The 24,087-nt window shown below is 39.8% G+C and overlaps 1 protein-coding gene across 3 annotated transcripts in view; it reads right to left on the reverse strand.

Moving 5' to 3' along the window:
• The window catches only part of LOC115379838 (partitioning defective 3 homolog B-like), a 283,828-nt gene that overhangs the window by 89,531 nt on the left and 170,210 nt on the right, over positions 1-24,087 (reverse strand). For all 3 annotated transcript variants that reach the window (XM_030080760.1, XM_030080759.1, XM_030080758.1), the window contains exons 18-19: positions 15,786-16,001; positions 11,829-12,057 (exon numbers count right to left, since the gene is read on the reverse strand). In XM_030080760.1, coding sequence (XP_029936620.1) covers positions 11,829-12,057; positions 15,786-16,001 — 445 coding nt within the window. The remainder of the gene's footprint in view (positions 1-11,828; positions 12,058-15,785; positions 16,002-24,087) is intronic.

The raw sequence follows: 24,087 nt of genomic DNA on the forward strand, positions 1-24,087 counted from the left end.
CCGAGCTACATTTCATATAGTTTTTCATAACAGAGAGAGAGTAATAGAGTCAGCCAGGGGGGAAACTTTGACTTATGATGCTCTTTAATGAAACATCTCACAAAAACAGATGGAATAGTGGCTGGAAATAACTTGAAAACTCACATAACTCATCACACACCTACCAATAACTCTTTACACAGACACAGGCTACACATGCATACAAACCGCAAAGTGAAAAAGATAAGAGGGAGAGATGAAGACAGAAAGAAAACATGAAAAACAGGATCATTTTTTTCCTCTGTAAATTAAAATGTATCAGATTCAAAAGGCTTAGTAAATGAAAGGTAAATGAAAAAAAAGTGATTTAAAAATCCTAAATATTGCAAAAAAGGTTTCATTAATAGAAAACACGTTCAAATTTTACAACACACTGTGATGTTTTCATCTTTGATTGAAATCATTGAAATATGGTGAATATCAGCTGACACAAAAAACTATAACATTTTAACAAATGCTTATAAATCATTTAAGGCCATTCCATTTCTCTAATGCTTGAATATCTTTCTTTCTTTTTCTTTTTTTTTTTTTCCTTTTTCTAACATTAATTGCGCCAAACCAACTGATGGAAGCTCACCAAAATGATAAAAGCTGGACAATTAGGTGGTGACAGTCTATAGCCTGGATCAGGTATGGGCTGTTGCTTTCTGTCCCACAATTTATGATTTATACTTTATGGCAGTATGAATTCAGACAACATGAGGATGAACAATTTTTTTAGGATGTCTTGTGATTTCTTTTTCTTTCTTTTTTTTTCTTCCTATGTTGAAGCAACACCAAAACACAATAATTTTGGAAATAATTTTACTAGAAATGATTTACTAATCCAAAATATGTGCGCTTGACCTGCATGTTCTGATGACATTATAAATCCATCTGTCAGCTCATTATTAGTTACCCTAGGATAGCTTACGCGACCTGAGGCAGGAGTCAGGCCTACCTCACTCACAAAGCCGTGCTGAATAGCAGCAACCTAGAAAAGGGTGAAGCTGAAACTAATTCCCGTTTTCATGAATGGAATGTGCCAGATCTTCATGCAAGCATGGGGACAAAATTTTCCACCAATTTTTTTTTTTTTTACACAATGATGTAGGCGAATACAAATTACATCTATTTTGTAAGACAGTGAAAATATTAAACAATAATAGGCTAATTAAGCCTAAATAAATTGACATGTTGTTACTGTAAAGTCCAGCTCCTATAGTGTCTGCTTAGAAAAATGACACAAACAGTGGAAGGAATATTTGTAACTATGGAAGATATACCTGTACATTACTCTGTTAAAACAGAGGAGAATGGAAGGAGAAAGAAGGATAGAAGAAGAAGGGAAGAAGAAGAAGGACAGAGAGGTAGAAAGAAAGATAGTTGTACTGGACACCTACAGACCAGCTTAATTACCCTCGCTATCCAGCCCCTCTCCATACTCATTACTGGGCTATCCTGGGAGGCCACGTGCACGTGTGCACACTCACACTCACACACACAAAGGCACAAAAATACACACAAAAGAGAGAAAGATAGTGACATGTGGAGAGGAGACAAAGGAGAAAAAAGGAATGTGGATGTGTGTGTGTGAGAGAGAGAGAGTGAGAGAGAAGAAATAGAAAGAGGAGAATGCTACACACTTGAGAAGCCACAGCATGGCAGGGAAAGGTGGGAAAAGTAGAAAAAAACGAATCAAAGAAAGACAAAAAGAGACAAGTCCTTTCTCTTGCCACTGCCTTCAGGCTGAGCACAGAGGGAGTTTGCACCCATACTGAGCTCATCTGAGTGTGTGTGTGTGTGTGTGTGTGTGTGAGAGAAGGTAAATTAGATGACAGTAAAATGGCTTGTCTGATGATGTCATAGTAGTAACCTTTGACCTTTCACACTTTCTTGGTGCCACCTCTTAGTGCCAAAAAAAGTGATCGCAGGAATAGAGCGGGTTGTTGGTTGTAACTTATTTTTCTCTGGCTGCTTGTTGCTTGCCTCTTCCATGAGTTTGCTGTTGTCTGTTTTTTTGTCTCCTGCATCTTGTCTTGCATTTCTGCTGTCATTTCATTTTTTTCCTTCCATTTCCTACACTCTATACGTTTTAAAACAAGCTGCTCAAAAGTGCATAGTGCAATAGCTGGTTTAGCATAGGGGAGTGAAGTTTGATTAAAACTGTACAAGCTCAACACAGACACACAGTGACACACACACTCTCACACCGGACACACTTGTGTACCCCTAACCCAAGGCACAACTCAAAAAAATCCAGGAAAAATTGTTAAATTTACTTTTTTTTTTCTTTTTTTTTTTCACTGAAGCATCACTTCATGGGAAATATTAGCGATAGCAACTGATTAGCAACCAGTTTGAATGAATACATTACCTCTTGTACTGTCATTAGTTGGAACAGAATGGTGACTCATGAATATTGATGACTTAACACCACAATCTGTATGGGGAGTGTATGGTAAGCCATTTGCATTTGGGGCAGATCTAATTAGAGAAATGCATACAGGTTCCTTAAAGCTCCCATCTGGACGGGGAAGGTAGGGATGATGAGGAAAAACATGACACATACTGTACACACACACACACACACACACACACACACACACACACACACACACACGATAGATATTTACACATACAGAGAACACAGAAAAGCAGAAATGCACAGATATGAACTGTCAATATAAACACAGCAGTAACTAGGAGAGTGTACGCAGTAGAGTGTAGATCTCCACCAGGGGTGTCTGGGAGCATGTGAGCAGGGCAGGCTCTGTGTCCGGTGTGTGTGTATGGCAGTAGTAGAATAAAGACAACATGCATAGTATGTTGTCATGCCACCGTAAGTGATAAGGTAAGTGATAAGGTAAGTGATAAAGGCATTTCAGCAGCTGGCTGACTTTATTAAACGTTTTCAAACAAGAATTTAACACTGAATATGAGACAACACGACTTGGTAAGACTGATATTCTTTCAGAGTAACTCTTTGAAGAGCCAAGGACAGGACAAAATGATCTACCCACGAGTAAAATGTTCACACTCCAAAAATCTAAAAATCAATCTGGATGTAGACACACACACACACACAAAGATGAACAGGGGACAGGGTGCAAGATGTTCACGGGGCTGTTTCACACTTCTGCCTCTGAAAAGACCAGAGAGAAAGCGAAAAAAAAAAAAATCCTACTGACAAACAAGTAAAAGACGAGTGCAAACATCTGTGCCTCTCAGTTCACCTTTTCTTTCCATTCTTCTCCTCTGCTCTCACTCCCTCCCTCTGCCCCTCCTTAGACACGCCTCCCCTGGCTATCATTGGCAGATGGAGCCATAAGGGAACGGATGATTGACAGGAGTGCCACGAAAACAAGCCATGTGCATGCACACACTCCCACACCCTTATAGATACATACATGCATGAGCAGATGCACAGACACACCCATGCATGAACAAACACACAAAAACGTACAGAAGCAGACCTACACACATACACACAAATGATTGGCAGGCATGACACCAGTCGATGACACCCCAATGACTTCCTGTCAGGGTGTTTGATTGGCGGCTGGTGGTTCCTTCCCCTTTCTAAGTGTGCACTCTCTAATTAGCAAACAATGACAGCTGATGTCTGACTGACGTAATTTAAATCATGATAATTTACCGGAGGCTAAATTTGTTTATCTGTGTTTCTTTCTTTAAGACACTGTTTCTCCGCCTCCTTAAATGTTTGTCTCTCGTTCTATTTTTATGACTGTGTTTCTGTATCTGTCATTCTGTCTCCCTAAACCGTCTACTTATTGCCTTCTTGCTCCATTTCTCTAAAAATGTGTTGTTTTCAACATCTATTTGTACTGCTTGATTGTTTTATGTATGTCTGAATTTACTTCTTATTTCTCTTGGTGTGTCTCTCTTGCTGAATCTGTCTCTTCTGAAAAGGAATCCCTACATAAGTTTTGTGTTTTTTTCCCCACAAACTGAGTCATTCAGTATTTATTATCTGCCACAACAGAGTTCCAATCAAATCTATATAGAAACACAGCTACACACTTTCAAACCAGTATACAGTGGGCAGGACAGGGCATGGCTTTTCTTTTCAGGTTTTTTATTGTACACCATTATAAACATCATTAAAAATTTTAAAATATGTCATTTAAAACATGAACCTTTGTTGTGTTGTAGAAGGCTGTTTCAGTTGCACAATGCCAATATTTCAACAGTGTGCTTCTCTCTGCATTCATATTGTTTACTGCCACAAGTAGGGAAAAATGATGATTTACATGAATGTCTTATGGCAAGTGATGTGAAATGGGTAGAAGGGGGAAATGATTTGGATCAGAATTTGATTGTATAGTTTGTAGCTGATCCAAATCACTTTAAAAAGCCTGGATCGTATTAGTGTAGGACAGCCCTACTTCTGTATATATAATTCTCTCTCCCTCTCTTTCTAACGCAGTGATATCAACATCTCAGGTTTCTCAGCCCCTCTACAAAACTCTTAAGACAGCACTGAATATGCTGCTGACATAGCCTCTCTCAGATTTGGTTATTCCATTAAGTGTTTTATTTGTTCGTTTACATACATACTGAAGACTCAAATGGCAGACTTCACCAACTACAGACATACATTAGAATGAAAATGAAAATATATTACCCACTTTCTATAGTAACATTCCTAAAAATCAGCCAAGTATTGTCCAAGAGCAGACTTTTTCACATACACGCTCTGTCATACGCACATACACACCTGCTCTCACACACTCCAGCCCACTCCCTCATACATACACACATACACATATTGCCTATTTCCAGATGACTCAGATATAATGGCACATTTCACCAATCAGAACCTCTCCTGTAAATGACAGTGATTGCAGCAACAAAGTAAGTCCATTTTCTACCACCGATCCTTTCATGTAGACACACACACACACACACACACACACACACACACACACACACAGGCATATGTACACAGACCTGGGCTAATAGGCCCTAGCATGGAGCTCAAACATAATAGACCCCACAATGGAGCTAGTCATTCCTAATGGGCCCCACCGCAGAGATAGACTAATAGTCCCCACGATGGAGCACTTTAGTCTAACAGAGGTGCCGCATTATGGACAATTGGAGAGACGGAAGAGAGACAGAGAGAGAGAGAGGCAGAGAGGAAAGAGAAAAGGGGCAGAAATGGGGGAGAGGGTAATTATGGCCATCAAAAACAGAGGTAAAGAGAGTGCAGACTGAGGACTGAAAGGCTGGTTGGTTCTCCCACAGTCACCTCAAGTTCTTCTGCTCACCTACTGTGCCTCATGACTTTTTCAATATGATTTTTCCTTTTATCTTGGGAATATGTGTATTCTATGGCATATTACAGGGTTATTCAACTTCAGGAGCAAGTGGGCCGAATTGGAAATTCACTTAGGGATTGTGGACCACACAAAATAATTTGTCAATGAATGGCTACAGGAAACTTTTACTCTCACAGTGTAACATTAATAGATCTATTATTTCATGAATTGAAATAGCCATGTGCATTTCTTTTCTTCCACTTTAATGATATCATAATAAACAATTCCAGATAGTAGCCAGTCCATACAAATAAGCAGTGCAGAAAGAGCTACAGAGCCTGCTACACAAGTGCAAAAGGGTAGGCTACATCTAATAAACCAAGGAGTCATGGGGCCCTATTTTTACTCTAAATCAGAGACAAACTATTATCTTCACAAAATGTATTATGTCAGATGAATAAATGAATAAAAGTAACCATGCTATTACTGATTATTTCTTAAAGACAGAATGTAACTAATCCATTAAAGAAAATGCAGTCCATGGCAACAATTTCTCTGCCAGCTGGCCCCTCCTCTGCCATGTACTGGTATCAAGTTGACCATCTACCATCAGCAAATTCAGTTCAGAGTTCACAATGTCTCTTCTGAAAAGTCATGTTGGCATCCTGGCTGCACAATATACACAAACCTATTTATACTGTGCAAAACACAACATGCCACAAAGAACACACTGACTTTCTGAGCTCTGTATTGTACTGTGCCACCTGACTGACTGAGCAAGTCCTGTTTCCCAGTAACCAAAATATCAATTGGTAATGGCGCTGCTTGTGATAGTCTTTGCACACCCATGAATATAGAGCCCATTGCGTTTTTCTAACAGGTCCATATCCATAAAGATAGATAACTGGATGAATATAGTAAAACACTATCTATCAGACTAAAAGTAGCCTAAGTAGGCCTGTAGCCTACGTTAATTTATTTATCACAGGCTATCATAGATGCTAGTCTGATTTACTGGCAGCCTCTCACAAGCCATAGAAAAAATCAAAATGGCTGTATCCAGCCCGCAGGCTGTTAGCTGAATAGGCCTGGCATATTATGTTTCATACAAGTTTTCTTATAGTAAACATCTTCAAAATGAGTTTGCCTTGAGAAACTGACTCTGCAAACAGTTGTGCTATTCTCACAAAATGACCGTTTTCAGATTCTAAGAAACAGTCCATTGTTCAGCCAACAGCAAAAGTACACGTGTGCACACAAGTATGTGCACATGCACAGTAACAATCATGTATACACGAGTATACACACACACACACAACCACACATGAGAACACACACCAGAGAAACAGCCAGATGGAGGTGAGTACAGCAGTGCATAAATACAACCAGGCGAGCAACCATGCATACATTATCATAGATTCTCATAAATTCACACTGAGCTTAACTCAATTGCACAGTGAGTACATGCACACACACACACAGACACACACACACACACACACACACACACACACACACAAAAACAACAATGTGATGCACTGCCAAGACAAACGCCTGTCCCTCTCTGGTTCTGGTAGACCCTGTCCATTCCTATTCTCACCTAATAGATTACCATCTTTTCATTTGGACAGACAATTACACACACACACACACACACACACACACACACAGATGACAGGACAGCCTGGAGGGCCATACTCTCAACCCATATTAATAAGGTTCAAGTGTAATGATATGGTAGAAAGCTGTGTATATGCATGTGTGTGTGAGTGTGAGTTTGTGTGTGTATTAGTGTGTTAAATATGAATATTTCCAGGGTTGTCATATTTAACTGTCTATCTATTTGCATCCTCCTGTCCAGAGCCAACTCAGAGTAAGAGGAGGGGCTGCTCACAATTTGGAGGGAGGGAACAGGTGGAAAAGAGGAAGAAACAGATGAAAAAGACACACACACACACACACACACACACACCCTCCCAGACAGACAGAGCGTCTGGACTCTAACTATCTGACACCCATTTGACTGTGTGACCAATCATGTTTTATCACTTCATGAATATTCATGATGTCAGGATGGTTGCCACCTTCTGAAATGTCGCGTGCACACACACACACATGCACACACAGAGATGAATGACAGGTTTGATTGGCAGGTGGCAGCAGTCCAGATGACAGAGCAGATCATCCCCGCCAGCTGTCCACTTTAAAGGACATTTTGAACATTATTCACACCGTCTAACTTTAATGTCTGGCTTAACAATACGGATGCAACACTGCAGTAACCATGTGGAAATCAACTTTAATTCAAACTGAATTAAAATAAGAGTGTTGTGCATGTTCTCTTTTATACACACACACACACACACACACACACACACACACACACACACACACACACACTGTATACTGTATCCAGTTTATGACAGCTTTCACAATTACTGTTTTATATACCCAGTGATGGGTGGATCTTTCACAGGAAAAATCCTCTGGTGCAGAGTAAGTTTATTTTTTTTTTGTTTCTCGTGCAGCCTCTATTTGCAGCTCTTTGAAAACACAGTGTCTTGTATGAGCACCAATGACGTGATTGATGACAGATGTCTTTGTACATCTGTCTCTCTTTCTTTCTTCGCTAAATTCGTTTACACACTCTAGTTTAACAGAGTTTCAAAGTGTTGTCCTCACTGAAACAGATAAAATTGATAAAAGTCCAGTTTTACTTCAGTGGTGACTAAGGTCGAGTATCCCCCCGCCTCTCTGCCAGACCATTAGGCCAATCAAAGCATGGCCCTGTCTGAATGTGACCAATCAGCAGATTGGCCTGGGCAGAACTGCTTTGAATAGCACCAATTTCCCTGCCTGGTCCGCTGCCATTACATGCAATCATATGGAGATGGGGAGCTGGAGCTGGATGGCAAGAGAGGGAGAGGAAGAACTGGAGTGATGCAAAGATGAAGGAGGGAGAAGGAGGTAATGAGAGAGGGTTTGAGGGGGAGAAAGATGGAGCAGAAGTATGACTGGATAAAAGAGAGAGAGGAAAGTAGAGATTATCATGAGGCTGTAATCAAGATGCTCTTAGGATGATGAGGGATGGGGGAATGGAAGGAGGGTATGAACATATCCTTAGGCTTCATCCTACGGCACTTAAGGCAAGGAGTGATGTGGGATTTAGTAGTTAAATGGAAGGATGGATGGAAGGACAGATGAATACAGGGAGGGTTGGGATAGATTAAGCTAAAGATATTCTTGGGTGTGTTGTGCAGGCTTCTCAGTGAATAAATGGAGTGGTAGAAGGAGGGAAGAGGAATAGATGAAGATGTGAAGAAGGGATGTGGAGTAACCATCAGTGAACCCTGAGGTTCTTAAGATGTTGCTATGATGAAAATAAATAAAGGGAGGAAGTGAGGGAGGAAAAGAAAAAAATATATATATATATCAGCAATATGAAGTTGTGTCTAAAGGCTGTGATGGTAAAGGAAAAACAGAAAACTGTGGAAAAGAGGAAGGGACAGAAGGAGAGATGGCTATCATGTGCAATGTGTGAGCTAGGGCTGCCACTTGAAGGAAGTTTTTGGGATATGTGCGAGAAGGGATAGGATAACACCACATCACCCAACTAGACATCCTCATTAATTATATGCACCCTGTTATGTGTTTCCACCTAAATAAAGTGGAAACTGAGTCCAATTCACAAGCATGTTTGAAATTGTATTGGTTTGCCATCATAGTGGAAAACCGCCATTATAAGGGGGAGCTTTGTAAGATCCAATCAGAGTAAAGGAAAAAAAAAAAATCTAAACAAATTAGTCTCAGCTGATAGAGAATGAGGCTGATGATATACAGTCCAGCTACTTGATCAAAGTCCTGACTTTTCAATTTGGGATGAAAACCCTTAAAACGTTGTCTCCAGCAGGCAAAAAATGAAACCCTATGGTGCATCATGTACTGGGTATTTTGCAATGAGGAGTGAAAATGGCTGAGAGACAGAGAGAGAGAGAGAGAGAGAGAGAGAGAGAGAGAGAAAGAGAGAATGGGCAGACACACATCTGCCATGTTAGAAGTTATTCCAACTAAAAATAGGCGGTTAGAAGAAAAAAAAGAAACATCCTTCTAGCCCTCCACATATACCTCTATCTATCTAACCATCCATTAATCCATCTGAATTTCCCCTCATTGCTCGCTAAGTCAATTTAACATGATTATGAACAGGCTTAGGTATGAAGCCCCGTTCGCATACTTCACTGCACCACAAAGACAGCATTTCAACACCATAAAAGGAACATTTCTATTCACCGCTAGATAATCACTCAATAATGACTGAACATAGCTATGTGTTCAGAGAGAGAGAGAGAGAGAGAGAGAGAGAGAGAGAGAGAGAGAGAGAGAGAGAGAGAGAGAGAGAGAGGGGGGGGAGAGAGAGAGGGGGAAAGAGGTGACTATCAAGAAAAAATGAGGCACTGAACCTCTTCAATTAAGTCAAATTAGTGTATATTAGCGTAATTACCCAATATTTCACTTTAAGTAAGATGCAATTCTGGGGCATAATCATTGTAATAAAATGCAAGTCTGAAATCTGGAAGTGATTTGCTGTGTTCTGGTTCACATAGACTGCTTTTGTATGTTCTGTATATTTTGAATGGCTGCAGCTGTATTTTGTAGATAAAATTGCGTCCAAGCATTTTTTTCTTTGGATGCCTATCTATGTAATGGTCATGTAAAATCCCATTTCGGTTACAAAGTAGTAAAAAAAAAAAAAAAACACAGCCTGATATTATGATGGAATTAGAATGTCAAAATTGTTGCCCCATTCACGCAAGTGTGTGTGTGTGTGTGTGTGTGTGTGTGTGTGCCTACATGCCCTCGTTCACACAGAAAGACAATCGCATTCTAAACACCTCTTTAGGAAATTGGGGCACCATTCTTGAAGTGCTCTTTGTATGCCTGTGAGCATGTGAGGTTTTTCATGAGGGGAAAAAAGATTAAGGGTATTCTCTTGAAAAGACACTTGTAAACTGTGTTCCAACATGTGTATGTAAAGAAAGGGGTATGCATGGGTCACATTTTTTTATCTGTACTCATAAACTCAGGAATTAACACACTGAATCTGCAAAATGTTAGATACATGTCATGGTTCTGAGTTTCTTGTGTTTTGGACTTTCGGTTTGCACTCTACTTTTATTTTTCTGTTTTCCTTGTGTTTTGGTGTAGTTTCCTTGGGCCTGCTGTGTCACTCGCATTAGTGTTTTCACCCGTGTCTGGTTACTCAGTCTTGTTTGCCCCACCCAGTTCCACACCTGCCCTGAGTCTGTGCGAGTATCCCTGGTTGTCCTGATCCCTCCCAGTGTTTCTCTCTGCCTACTACAGCCAACAGTGCATCTTCACAGTATTGAGTTGCAGCTGTTTTTGCACATCTCCATTGTCTCAAAGCTTAAAAATCCTTCTTTTAAGTCGCTGCTTCTCTAATATCTGCATCACTTTTTGACTGACACATTTTAAAAAGGAAAGCATTGAGAGATATTGGCTTTCATCAGGATCTAGCTCAGTAGTATACCTAATGGAAAAAGCAAGTGTCCTTCATATTTTGTACCTGCAGTGCACTTTTGTCCATATTATTTTGGATGATGGACTGCACATATCTACTTTGATCTAATGTTTAGGACATTCACAAAGGACAGTTTAACGAGACATAATTGCTGCCAACAAACATTGGCTGCTGTAGTGGTTCAAGCTGTGACCCTCTGGTTACAGTAACTGCAAGGTCTCATAAACCATGTTGGTGACAATCAATTTCAATATCAATTTTATATATCTTATCCAGTACATATTCAGTCATGTTCTTCAACTTGATATTTAGACTGGGACTCAGCAGTTGTGTAAAAGCGATCAAGTGTGTATACAAAATATGACTATTCAAACCTAACACAGACAGGGAGCCTCACTGAGGAAAGATTTGGTGTTGTTTATTGGTGTATTATGTCTAGGACTCAACAAATTACATTGGAAGGGTTGCTTGCTTGATTTGTTACTTAAATAGCTAAACAAAGCTTTGAGATGGTTTTTCTGTGTTTTTTTGTTTTGTTTTGTTTTTTTCAACCTCAACCCACTCTACTATTACGGAAACTAAAAACTCCCATGGGTGGTGGCAGAGAACAAATTACATGTTGATGCATGTTAATGGTCAGGTCACCTGTAGCCTATCAAGAGCCAGCCGACATACATCTTTTTACCTCAGCCATTGGAGCTGGACAGGGGTTATGTTTTTGTGTGATTTTATCTGTTTGTTTTTTAGCAGGGAATTACAAAAAGTTATGAGCAGATTCGTGAGAAACACACTGATCATGGAGCAAGGAGGAAGTAATTAACTTTCCATACCAACAGGGCAAAGGGAGACATGCCAGCGTGGATTCTCACAGAAAGACATTTAAGGAATGAGTCAAATGGATTTGCTTAACAATATCACCGCATGAACTAAGAGGCAAACCCTCCATTACTGGCCTAATCAAACAATATGGAGGTGCACACACTCACCTGAGCAAGCCAAAGCCTTTTTTCTTGCTCTTCTTTTCTGTCTCTTCTTGTTCTTCAGCTTTCTTCCTCTCTTTTTCTTTTCCCTTCCCCTTGTTCCTTTCTTTCTTCTTTGCTTTAGCTTTCTTTTTCTTGTCCTTTTTGTCTTTCTCCTCTATCTGATCCCCAACTCCTTGGCGGGATGAACCACTAGCAGGGGTGTCCTGTCCCGAACTCTGATCAGACCCATCATCTACAAAGAAGGACAGAGGAGGAAAAGAAGATGAGACACAGTAAGGAAAAACCTAGTGGGTTGTTTTCACTTTGACACCATTTTGTTACAAAATTAAATAAATCCAATGTTTACTAAGAGACTCAGAATGACTGACAAAAACAGCTGTTTACACTCAACACCTACAGTACAGTAGCCATGCTGATCAGATACTTTGGGTAAGTGCTGGATTCTTGTTGTTATTTTGTCAGTACTGAAACCCCAATTGAAACAATGTGCTTTTCTACTAAAAGCTGCAGCAGTCTTAAAGCAACTAGATTCAGCCTTTGGTGGACTGGTTGAACATTTCACTCTACAAGTATCCTGGGATAGCTTGGGTTTAAAAGTTGAATCCAGTTAATCTTATGTACATGAGCATGGTACCACGTGAGCAGCAATCCATTTGGCCACACAAAATAACTTGGATGGATCAAGATCTTGGAGTGTTTTTTGTTAATTTCTCATTATCAGCAAGTAAACTGTCCAAGAATTGTGTGACCACTGTCCCCCTACCCTGTCTATGTATAATTTGCCACAAGTTTTGACTTTAATTATAGTATCAGTTGTAATACATCAAACACTGTAGATCAAAATACTTGGGTCAGATAAAGTTGACTGACCACCAGTTACCACCAGCTGGCACAAAATCCGGGGGCAATAAACTTGAGGAAACAACTGCAGCTCTACACAAATTCATCACCTGCAGTTTTGCCATTGCTCCTGCTCTCCTCCCCATCAAGTGGTCAAGTACCACACTCACATTCATCAGGATGAGTCTACATTGATTTGCTGTTATCCACCCATGCTTTCGCTTTGGCCTGGTCTGCCACACATGTAGCTTTGCTGTTCAATCATTTCTTACTGCTTTGTGTCGTTGTTGGCATGAGCTCCATGCAAAGCGGCTGCAAGCCTTAAACTATATAGCTATGCACTAATTCACCACTGACCATAACAAAGGTCAAACACAAAAACCAAAACATCTCACACATCTCAAACAACAGCAAACATGGAGATTTGGGCCTGTCCCATTTTGAAACAGACTGATAGTAAGTAAGATATCTGATTTAGTTATTGCTAATGCTAAGCTTTAAGTACTTTCAGATATCGACACAGACTGAGTAACATGAAAAACAAGTCAGTGCTGTAATGAGAGATTCCCAGTGGATACATAACCATGCAGTTTAGGGAATAAGCTAATGAGCTTATGCAGAAGAACTCATTATTGTGTCAGAAACAACATTTGTTTAATTCAAAAGCATCACAAAACTTTGTGAGACCACGTAGTGAATATCACACATACATTACAAACAAAAATACACTAACATACAACAATGCATGTATGCCCTCAGAACCTGCCAAAACATATACAGACACACTGAACCCTCTCTATTCATGAGTAGATTTAATAACTTTACAGTAAATTAATTAACTCTTCATTATGACAGGGAAAACATCCAAAGCGTAACTTGTGATGCCTCATTACTTCTTAGACAGAATGGAGGCCTAGCTCTGAATAACAATGATCACACACACATGCACTGCATACACACACAAATATACGTACGAGTGCACGCTCACAAACACAGGCAGGCAACCACACATCACTTGTAGGATTTTATCTGATAATCAAACCCAATTAAACTGGGTTATTTCAAGTGAGATTTAACTTGGTGTGGCTCTTCAATTCAGCTTCAATTAGACAGACTAGCAACAGAATGAAAGAGAAATGTCTAGCAATAGATTGAAATTGTGTGCACATGCGTGTGTGGCATGCAGCTACACGAGTGTCCAGCTTAGCCTTCCCTTAAAAAGACAAAATACACAACGGTCGAATGTGGAAAACTAATAAGAAATCATAGCTGTATCTCTCGCAAAACCGTTTTATTATTCCTTTTATGTTTTTAATCAGTGTACAGTAACCCGGTGTGAGTGTTTGTGTGTGTGAGTGTGTGTGTGTGTGCGTGTGTGTCTGTGTTTGTGCACCTACTACAAAACTCAATGTGCTTCTACCAGTCTAATACCCACAACAATGCGTCTTTATAGCTGCTCTATCTACAGCCATACTTGGGAAGGGAGCAGTGGTGGTGAGGAAGAAAGGGACCGCAGGAAGACTAGCAACCACTTGTGGAAGCTAAGGATCCGAATAAAGAATAAAGAAGGAAAGAGACAGCACAGACAAAATAAATGGTGGTTTTGAAGGCTAACAATATTTTCATATCTCTTTGTCACACCAAACAACCAGAAACCATTAAGTGCTTATTTACAAATACTAAAAATACATTATAATAGTGAGAGGAAGGGCAGAAGGGAAGGAAAAAAGCAAGACAGATAGACAGGGAGTGTAAAAGTAGGCAGACAAGTAAGCAAAAAAGACAAAATCTTGCTAAAAGCAGAGACTGACAAGGGATGGGGTGCAAGAAGGAGGGAAAATAAAAAGTGAAAGGAGAGAGAAAGTGAATAAAAAAATATATAAATAAAACATAAGTGAGGTAAAGGAACAGCATAATAAGTGAAGAAAGACAGAAAGAGAATGATAAAAACAACTATTCACCACTATAATCCATACCAGCTGACACGAGACATCAAAGCCAGAGACTGAAAGCCCCCATTGAATAGTGTTCTTGACAACTGTATTCACGGGAAATTGTGAAGCACAGTGGTATTAGCAGGATTCGGCTCCACATCCTACACAATGCATCAGCTGCACGTGAACCCTGACTAAAAACTCCAGCATGCACTTCCCCGCTTTCTCAACAGTAGCCATGTTTTTTTTGCTAATCAGCAGTAGTCTGTAGGTAACGCTGCAAATCTATGTCTAGGAAAAACTGGCTTATTAAACCGCTGACAGCTATGTATTTACATTTAACACTGCATTTTTCAAGGGTTTATGTTTGCTCCAGGGTCATAAAAAATCCTGAAATGTCACAGGCAGGAAAGGAGAGAGAGACCCCTGGTGCATTTCAGAGACTGTTTCTTGTCAATTAACAGCAGCTCTCAAAGTGTTAAATAGTTAGAAAGATGGTGATGGACATGGCAAGTGTGTGTGTGTGTGTGTGCGGGGTGTTGACATGTCATATTAGTCCTATCCTGTGTGTGCATAGTGATCTGAGACAGCCTGACTCATTACTCTGGTGGTGACTGATAAGACTTTGCTGCTAATAACATAGCCAGGAACTGAACCTCAGTTTCAAGTGTACCAAACCAAATAACAACCATTCAGCTCTCAGACTGAAGTACTCAAAGCTGATGCATTATCTCTTTTTTTCTATTTTTTTGATGCACTCAAAACTAGTGTCTGCTTTTAATCGAAAGAGGATGGGCATTTTGCTCACACCAGGCCTACTAGTCTGTGGCAAGTAATTTCACTAATAGAGATAGACTTTTACTAACGGAAGACATCTTGGAACCAGAAAATTTAATAGTTCAGCTAAACTAGAGAGCAACATCCTAAAGTTCAAATCCTATAATCTACAAAAGCAGTCACACTCAACATGCTTTGTAACTTCACCTTAATTCGGATTCCTGCTTTTTTCTCTCCCCTGTCTCCCTGTCTCCCCTACCCTCTCCAGAATTTACCAACTGAGTAAACCATTAGTAAACCAATTATCCATTGCACACGAACTGGCAAACGCACCTGTTGAAAAACCCTAAAAATCCGGCATATGCACTTCCCCAGCCCACCACTTTATCGTCCTCTTCATCTCTCTTACCATCATCATCTTCAGGTGGCCCATCGTAGGATTTATCAATAGCTGCTCGGAAGCTCTCATTGCAGCCTCTTCCTCTGACCATATTTGGGCGTGGCCGGTGGAAGGGGAGGAGCTCGTTCTTCCGATTGACCTCCGACATGGCAGTCTGGAGACTTTCCAGTGAACTGGACTTCTTCAAGCCAAGCGTAGGGCCCAGTTCAACAGCAGGGGACGGAGCTGGAGGAAGAGAGAGAGACAAACAGACAGAGACAGAGGGTAAGACGGATGTCACGTTTAGCATTAGCTTGTTTAGTCTAGCTGGAGCTAACCGTGACTTGGTATGCTATGGTTTGCATCTCTGATAATTTGGCACATCAGTAGAGAATAACAGAATTTCAAATTAATAAGAACATCTCATGCGGCTGGAGTCAACAGTTATTATGAGCCCTGGAATGACAATGTCGGTATGGGAAACAATATGTGACTAATGGTTTCATTACAATTCCATTTCAAACCATTGAGTGAAAGACACATATTGCTGCTTTTAAAACAAAATGCTACACTTTCTAGAAGATCTAGGAGAAGGGTAGGCATTTACCTCAGTAGCTCTCTACATGTATCAGAGTAAAATTTAGTGCTTTTTCAGACTTATTTAAAACACATTTTAGTAAAATGTAGGATTAATTTTTGATTCAGATAAGTACTGCAGGTCAGTTTAAAGGTAAAAAGGCAACTATATATTAGTATTATATATTATATTATCATTATTATATATTATTATAATATTATATTAATATCCAATGGAACGTTCTAGGTTATTAACTTGATGACTGTTTGAACTGTACCGCGACTGCCTCTTTTAGGTTTGATAGCAATCTGCTATAATAAATCTGATACTTCTCCACATCTCCACAGAACTTGGGGCAGGAAATCACAAATATTTTCTTGATTGTCTCTCTACAGATAAGTGTGAAAGGTAAGTATAAAATGAGTTAGGTTCATCTAGCCCAGGCTGTTCTTCCAACAAGTAAGAACGTATTTATTTATTTATTTATTTATTCTTTTACTTATTTGGACCACCATTAGTCACTACCTAGGAAGCAACTACTCTTCCTGGATCCCACACTAGTATACATTACGTTACAACACCACATATGAAGGCAGTATTTAGGTTCAGCAGTAGTACACCATCAAAAATGTTGACTCTTGATATAGAAGGACTTAAGACCTTGCGAAGCTGAATTTAAGAATTTTACAGCCTAATATTTCTAAAATTGAATTTAAGACAGTTGAAAACTTTTTAAAGACCCATGGACACCCTGTGTATCAGGGGTATCAAGCTGTTGCCATGGAGGGCCAAGAGGCTGCACGTTTTCACTCCAACCAAAATCTCCACCAGGTGATTTCACTGATCACCTCACCTTCAAGCAGAGAGGAGGCATTAATCAGTGAACTCACCTGGTGGAGTTTTGGTTGGAATGAAAACCTGCAGCCTCTTGGCCCTCCATGACACACGTGCTGTATATGGTAGTAACCAGGCTGTGTAAGACATTGTGCCCTGGTCTGACTGGGTTATAAAGACTGTAGAGAGCCGGACAAGCCACAATGCGGCTAAACTCTAGAGAGCAGAGGCAAAGAAAAATGAGAGATGCAGTTTAGCCTCAACTACTGTATGCTGTTGTTGAGTTTGTGATGGATGTGAGGTCTGCTTCTTTGCTACTCCTCCACCATCCATCACCACAAATACATTGTGGAGGATATTACTGAGGGACAGAGGGAAGTGCTGTATCCAGCAGAGAGCAGCAGGAGTGATGAAGAGGAGGGCGATGGATGAGAAGACAGAGCAATGGTGGAAGTATTCATCAGAGAGTGAGGCCTCAATCAGATTGGAAGCAAAGATGAAGCATCACACACTGCTCTGACATGCTCGGCACTAAGCAGGCTACCTAGCAATTGTTGCTATGCTGCTGGAGGAAACCAACGAGACGTTGAGCACTAAAACTGGAGTTAAGCCTCAAGCCCACTGCCGTGCTACTGAGTCCTGACACTTGTGAGGATTGCTGATTGTAAAACAAAAGAGGAAGAGAGCGGAATGTGTGCTGGTGCTTCCAACTTTGTTTGTCAGTGTGTGTCACCCAAATCCAGAGAGACAGCAAAGGAGAGGATAGAGAAGAACGAGAAGGGAAGAACGAAGACTGGGCAAAGAGAAAATAAGTATCCTCTGGGGAATACCATGTTAGGAGAGAGGAACAGAGGGGAAGACAGAGAAAAATGGGGAAGAAAGAAGACTGGGCTTGCTGCCAGCTCAAAATACTAGCACTCCATACACACACACACACTTGTGTATGTGAGCCCCTACTAGCTCTGGCCTGTCGATATGATGCCTCTGTGATTCATGATAGCTGAACCTGCATCACTTTAGCTAATGATTCTCTATACACGACTGCTCTGTGTGTGTGTGTGGGTGTGTGTGTGTGTGTGTCTTCTCTCAGACTAGAGCAGATCAGAGGGTTGATGTCACTTCCACATCTATTTAAACAGTCATTAACCAAACCAAACAAACACATACGCACACACACACACACACACACACACACACACACACACACACACACACAAAGAGTAGTGATGGAGGCAGAATTTATGCACATGCATAATGTGAGTTTGTTGCTCAAGGAGAGGAGATGGACACGAGCCATGACAGGCGGCACCCCGCCCATTTCAAGTTCCCATCTCCAATGGCTTCATGGCCCATCTAAAAACACTGTCCAGATGACACATGCACCCTGAGGTTGACACCCTATAAATCCTCTCTCATGGGAATCAGTCTTGGATTAGTACAAAAAGCTGCCACTGCAGTACTAAAATACAACTGAGTAGATGTACTGTGAATCAAAACACTGAAAGCAATGCCCACTGTTTGTTCCTTTGTTGAACCTTTTTTTTCCCTAAAAAAAAAAAAAAAGCATAAAAGTAAAAGTAATGTTAGCAAAATAAAACATAGCAGAATCAATGAGTCAACATATTACACAAAACACTATGTTTTTATAGTACTTCCAGCAAAAGAGGGCCAACAAAAACCTGAAAATAAAAAGCACTAGTATGAACAGAAAGACGTATTTACAATGAGCCATATCCTCCTACATTACAAGTGAATCATACTTGGTCAAATCAATCCCACACACCAGAAGGGATGTTATTTTCAAATTTTGTCAGCTTTGAAACTTTCTGCAAATTAAGAAAAACAATATGTTTTGATTGGCAGGAAGTGATTTTGATCCAACACAGTCATAACTATGTAAACTATGTAAGTTCATTAAAATAAAAGCACCAAAACTGAGTATAGATGGTTTTTATGTGCCAGATGTGAAATGCACACTTTTGCTCAAGAACATGAGAAGAAAATGTGTGTGTGTGTGTGTGTATATATATATACACATGTATAGAACATTAATGAATATGTATGACTGTTGTCATTAAGTGTCATTTGGTCAATTATATCCCTTTCCCTGCAAAGTTGACATTGTCTGGGTGATGTGCTCCCTCGGTAATGTGTCCCCTGTGAATGCACACACACACACACACACACACACACACACACACACACACACACACACACACACAAACCAACAACAACAACAACAACAACGTGACATTATCCAAGAGTACTACAATTGTCAGAAGTGGTCTCTCATGTCACTTCCAATGAAACATTGATGTTTCAAAGTTATTAGCTATAACTTCAAAACTGCTAATAAATAAGAATAGTCAATTGCTCAAATGATGAATAAATGATAAAAATGACAGAAGAGTCACTTGGCGATTTAGGTTATTGACCACTGACAGCAACTTCATGGCTGCATGAAACTTAACAGCAAACTGTACTCTTGGCCACTGGCTGAAAACAAACTGTACTGAAAACTAAATCTGTTTGATGCTTGGCCAAGCAGCACAGCAGTCATACAGCTTTGGGGAAAAAGAAAAAAAAAAGTTAAAAAAGAAAACTTTAAACAGACCTATGAAAACAAATCTGTGAGTATATGGCTTAGGATGGTATGCATTCTTTTAGAGAGGTTAGCGATGTGCAATTCGAGAGATAATCCACTGTTTCAAAACTCAGAGGACACTAGATTACAGCTGCCAGCAACATTTGAACCAAGGCCACTGCAAGCATGAGTAAACTCAACATGAAATATACAGGATGTTTGATGTATTATTCTTTTTATTCACGCTCAAGAGAGAGGCCCGATACTCTGAGGCCGGCATGCTCACAGTTGCCAACAACATTCAAACCGACACAAACCACTTGGCCGCACCAAACACGAAAGCGCTCAAAGTGAAACAAGCGGCTGACGTTTTTCTTTCAGCTACATTCAATAGATAATCCGGCATACTAGCACTCAAAGACACGTCAAGATTTTGTATACGTCAGTGTTTGGTCATGCACTGCCTTGTGGAGATTAATAAACTCCACATGAAATATGCATTTTATGTTTTACAGTGAAACTCAAAATGAGGACCAAGGGTGAGGGTTCATTTTTCACTGGGGATCTTCGTACATTGAGGGCAATTGCGCTCGACTCAAGAAATATATAGTGTACACACTATGTGCACAGACAGTGACCTCTATGTCCAAACTTGTCTGTTTGCAGAGGGTTGGACAGTGGGATGATATAAATGTTATTATAAATAGCTTAGTGGTGTTAGAGTAGGTTATCAGGGGATGGAGGGTATACACACACATATACAGAAACACACACATATCGATGTATGAAGACATGCACACAGAGCATTATGGGTGATGTGCGCCTATCCATGGACACACGCACACGCACACGCACACACACACACAAAGTATTTTGCTGTGAGTAGCAGGATTTGTGTCATAAATGTAATTACTGCTGTCCAACCGTAAGATGATAGAATTAAGCTGCTTTTAGAGAGAGAGAGCGAGAGAGAGAGAGAGAGAGAGAGAAAGAAAGAGAGAGAGAGAGGGGGGGTGAGCAAGATGGAGCAAAAAAAGTGGTATGAGGGAGTGGATGAGAGTGGGGGGTTGACAGAGAAAAACAGACATTGAGAGAGGGTGCTATAGAAAGAGAAACAAAGAGAGTGAACCTGGGAATATGAGAGACAGAATAGGAATGAGAACGACAGAGAGCGAGAGAGAGAGAGAGTAGCAAAGATATATAAAAAGGCGAGAGAAAGGAGAGCAACCCCTACGGCATTATTTTGGCAGGGAGGCAGCGGGCTACTTTCAAAGTCAAAATTACACCAAGGAGCGGCTTAGCAGTGGGCAGCAACAACAAAACCAGCAGACATAACAACAGCACCAACTTTGAGAACACCAAATCGCATTACAGGAAACTTGGTGTATTTAAAGGGCGATACAACTCAGCTGCTGCCCTCTCCTCTCACAGCGTTTCTGCAGTCAAGAACAACAGTTGTCAGTTCTGGGGAAATGAGTCTCCTTTCCAAGGTTCAATAAAATACATTGCTACTCATTGTCATAAATGGACAAATCAGTCCAAGGTCTCAAGTTTGAGAAACATCCAACTGAGTCACTGCAACTGGATATATAAAACCAGTGTTGCGAAACCGTTTTATGTAACACATGAATGTTTCCAGGCTCGCCCGCCTAAATATGACATGCTTTATAAAATAAATGCTATGACATGGCTTGTAAACGGTGGCCGATGATGTTGTGCGTGAGTGAGTGTGCATATGAATAACCTCTGTGTGTGTGTACTATAGGTTTATATCACTTAGTAGATAAAAAGATTTTTTTTTCTTTTTTTTCCTCATCCCACATGGCTCAATAGTAATTGAATGGCATCATAAACCATAAAATCATGTGACATCATCCCCGATCTCATGTCTCCAGAGACTATTCACTTGTTATCAGTGTGTATAGTGCATATACTACAGCACTGAACAGAAACACTGCAAACAGAAATACAAGCTTGCCTTTACTACCAGATCTTAGTCAGGTGGTAATGTCAGTCTGTCAGGATGGCTTTGTGATCCTACGAGTAGAAGGTAAGATAACAAACTCCTACCTGATCACTAAATGTAAGGTATTCTGACCTCATGTTGTCCTTAAAAACAGAGAATATCAAAGAGATATCAAGAGCACACAACAAGATTTCAAGGTGAATTAGCTTGCTAGTTAACAAACAGTTAATTTATGTTACTGGAATTGGAGAGTTGGAGTTCGCAGTGAAGAGCGTTTACTGGATCTGTAAGCTTTACGTGAAGCATCCAACAAACAAATAAACAAATGAAAAACAATCTATGATAGACCAAAAGTACAATGTTTATTATAAATCTGTGATACAACACATAATCCAGGAGTTGATGGCTTAACATAAATCTCCATAGTTTCTAGAGAGGATATGTGATGGACTGGTGACAGGATGTTTCCCTGCCTCCTGCCAATGCATGCTGGGATATGCTTACCCTGATTAGGAATAAGTGAGTAAAGAAAATGGATGGACGGATCTAGAGACTGAGTGAGTTGCAAAACATATAAATGGCATCATGACTGGAGAAATTCACTTCTGAAACCAGTGTGTGATACTCACTTCGCTGCCAAGTTAATATTGGCTGTCCATTTGTCAGGTAAGATGTGAATCACTTGCTGGTTATGGAATACATATTTTGTGAAAAAGGACTACTTACAGGAATACAAATTTTAAGAAATTACGTTTTGGAACCCACTGAAGTCCAATTTATCGTCACATCACTTAAGCTAATCCAACAAATAAAACTAGTCTTGAGTTACTGTAGGTGCTTTAAGCCCAGATATGTTTTCTCACTGGCCCATGGATGACGTACTTTGCACCCCTAAATAACTACTAATGTATAAAGAACCTATGTTTACAACTAAAAAAAAAATCAGTCAAAAAAAAAAAATCACAACAGGGGAGTGTTTAATATTCCCTAAATAAATACTTTTGCTGACCTACATCTAAATTTATCAGCCTGACCAAATAATGTCAGTCATTTAAGGTTTAAGGTGGTTGCGGACTATGGCAAATGATAGGCAAATGATAATAAACACTGGGACTTACGGGATTTTAAACCCATGACCTGGCACTATCAGGAAATAGTCCTGATGCCACCACCCCACTCGTGCTACTCTAAGCAGTGTAAAGTAGGGCTGCCAAACTGTAAATTGCTAAAATTACACTGACCACAACATAATCTGTGGATTAATCGTGATTAATCACATATTGAAAATGGATTAAATGACCTGCTTGTTTACAGTGTATTTTGTAAAGAAGTGTTGCTTTGCATTGTTTACTTGATGGGATCTATATATTTTTCAACTGATTGTCAAGAATGCTTATGGACCTACCATCCATGGAAATCCACTTAGCAAGTGCATCAGTCAGTTTCACTATGTTGACAGATTTAACCCTTACACACTGCATGAGTCTGATGAGCAAAGACACTGCAGCTGGTAGAATTAACATTATAGTCCAGTCATTTTATGAAAAAACCTAGGACAAATTGCAAGAGAAGCAAACTCAACTGATTTTGTATCCTCAGTTTGTCCTGAGTGAGGGAAAAAAGCTCCCAAGAAATCCCATTGGTGGAAAGTTTTGAAAATCGCCTATTTATGACCACATATTACCAAAAAACACACGGGAAAGGGGTTCCAAATTTTACTTTCAGATATCACTATAAAAATTCACAAGTTGATTGCACACACAAAGACAAGAAAAAAAGTCAATTGCAAGTTATTTGAATTATTCTGTTTACACATGCATATCACACATTATCTGATTTGATATGCGCTAATAAGGAAAATAAGGAATAAATGCCAGAACAGATATTTATACAGTGAATCAAAAAGTTACTATATATACAGTAACCTTTTAATTCACTGTTATATAGTAACCTTTTAATTCAAGGTTACTATATATATAGTAACCTTGTAATTCATTGTTTAAATGTCTCTTCTGGCATTTATTCCTTATATTTCTTATTAGCGCATATCAAATCAGATAATGTGTGATATGCATGTGTAAACAGAATAATTCAAAGAACTTGTAATTGACTTTTTTTCTTGTCTTTGTGTGTGTAATCAACTTGTGAATTTTTATAGTGATATCTGAAAATAAATTTTGAACCCCTTTCCCTGTGTGTTAAAAACAGTGTTTTTTGGTAATATGTGGTGATAAATAGGTGATTTTCAAAACTTTCCACCAGTGGGATTCCTTGGGACTTTTTTTTCCCTCACTCAGGACATACTAAGGATACAAAATCAGTTGATTTTGCTTCTCTTGCAATTTGTCCTAGGTTGACCCCAATTTTGGCC

Source organism: Myripristis murdjan, chromosome 21, assembly GCF_902150065.1.
Source record: "Myripristis murdjan chromosome 21, fMyrMur1.1, whole genome shotgun sequence".
Lineage (NCBI taxonomy): Eukaryota > Metazoa > Chordata > Actinopteri > Holocentriformes > Holocentridae > Myripristis > Myripristis murdjan.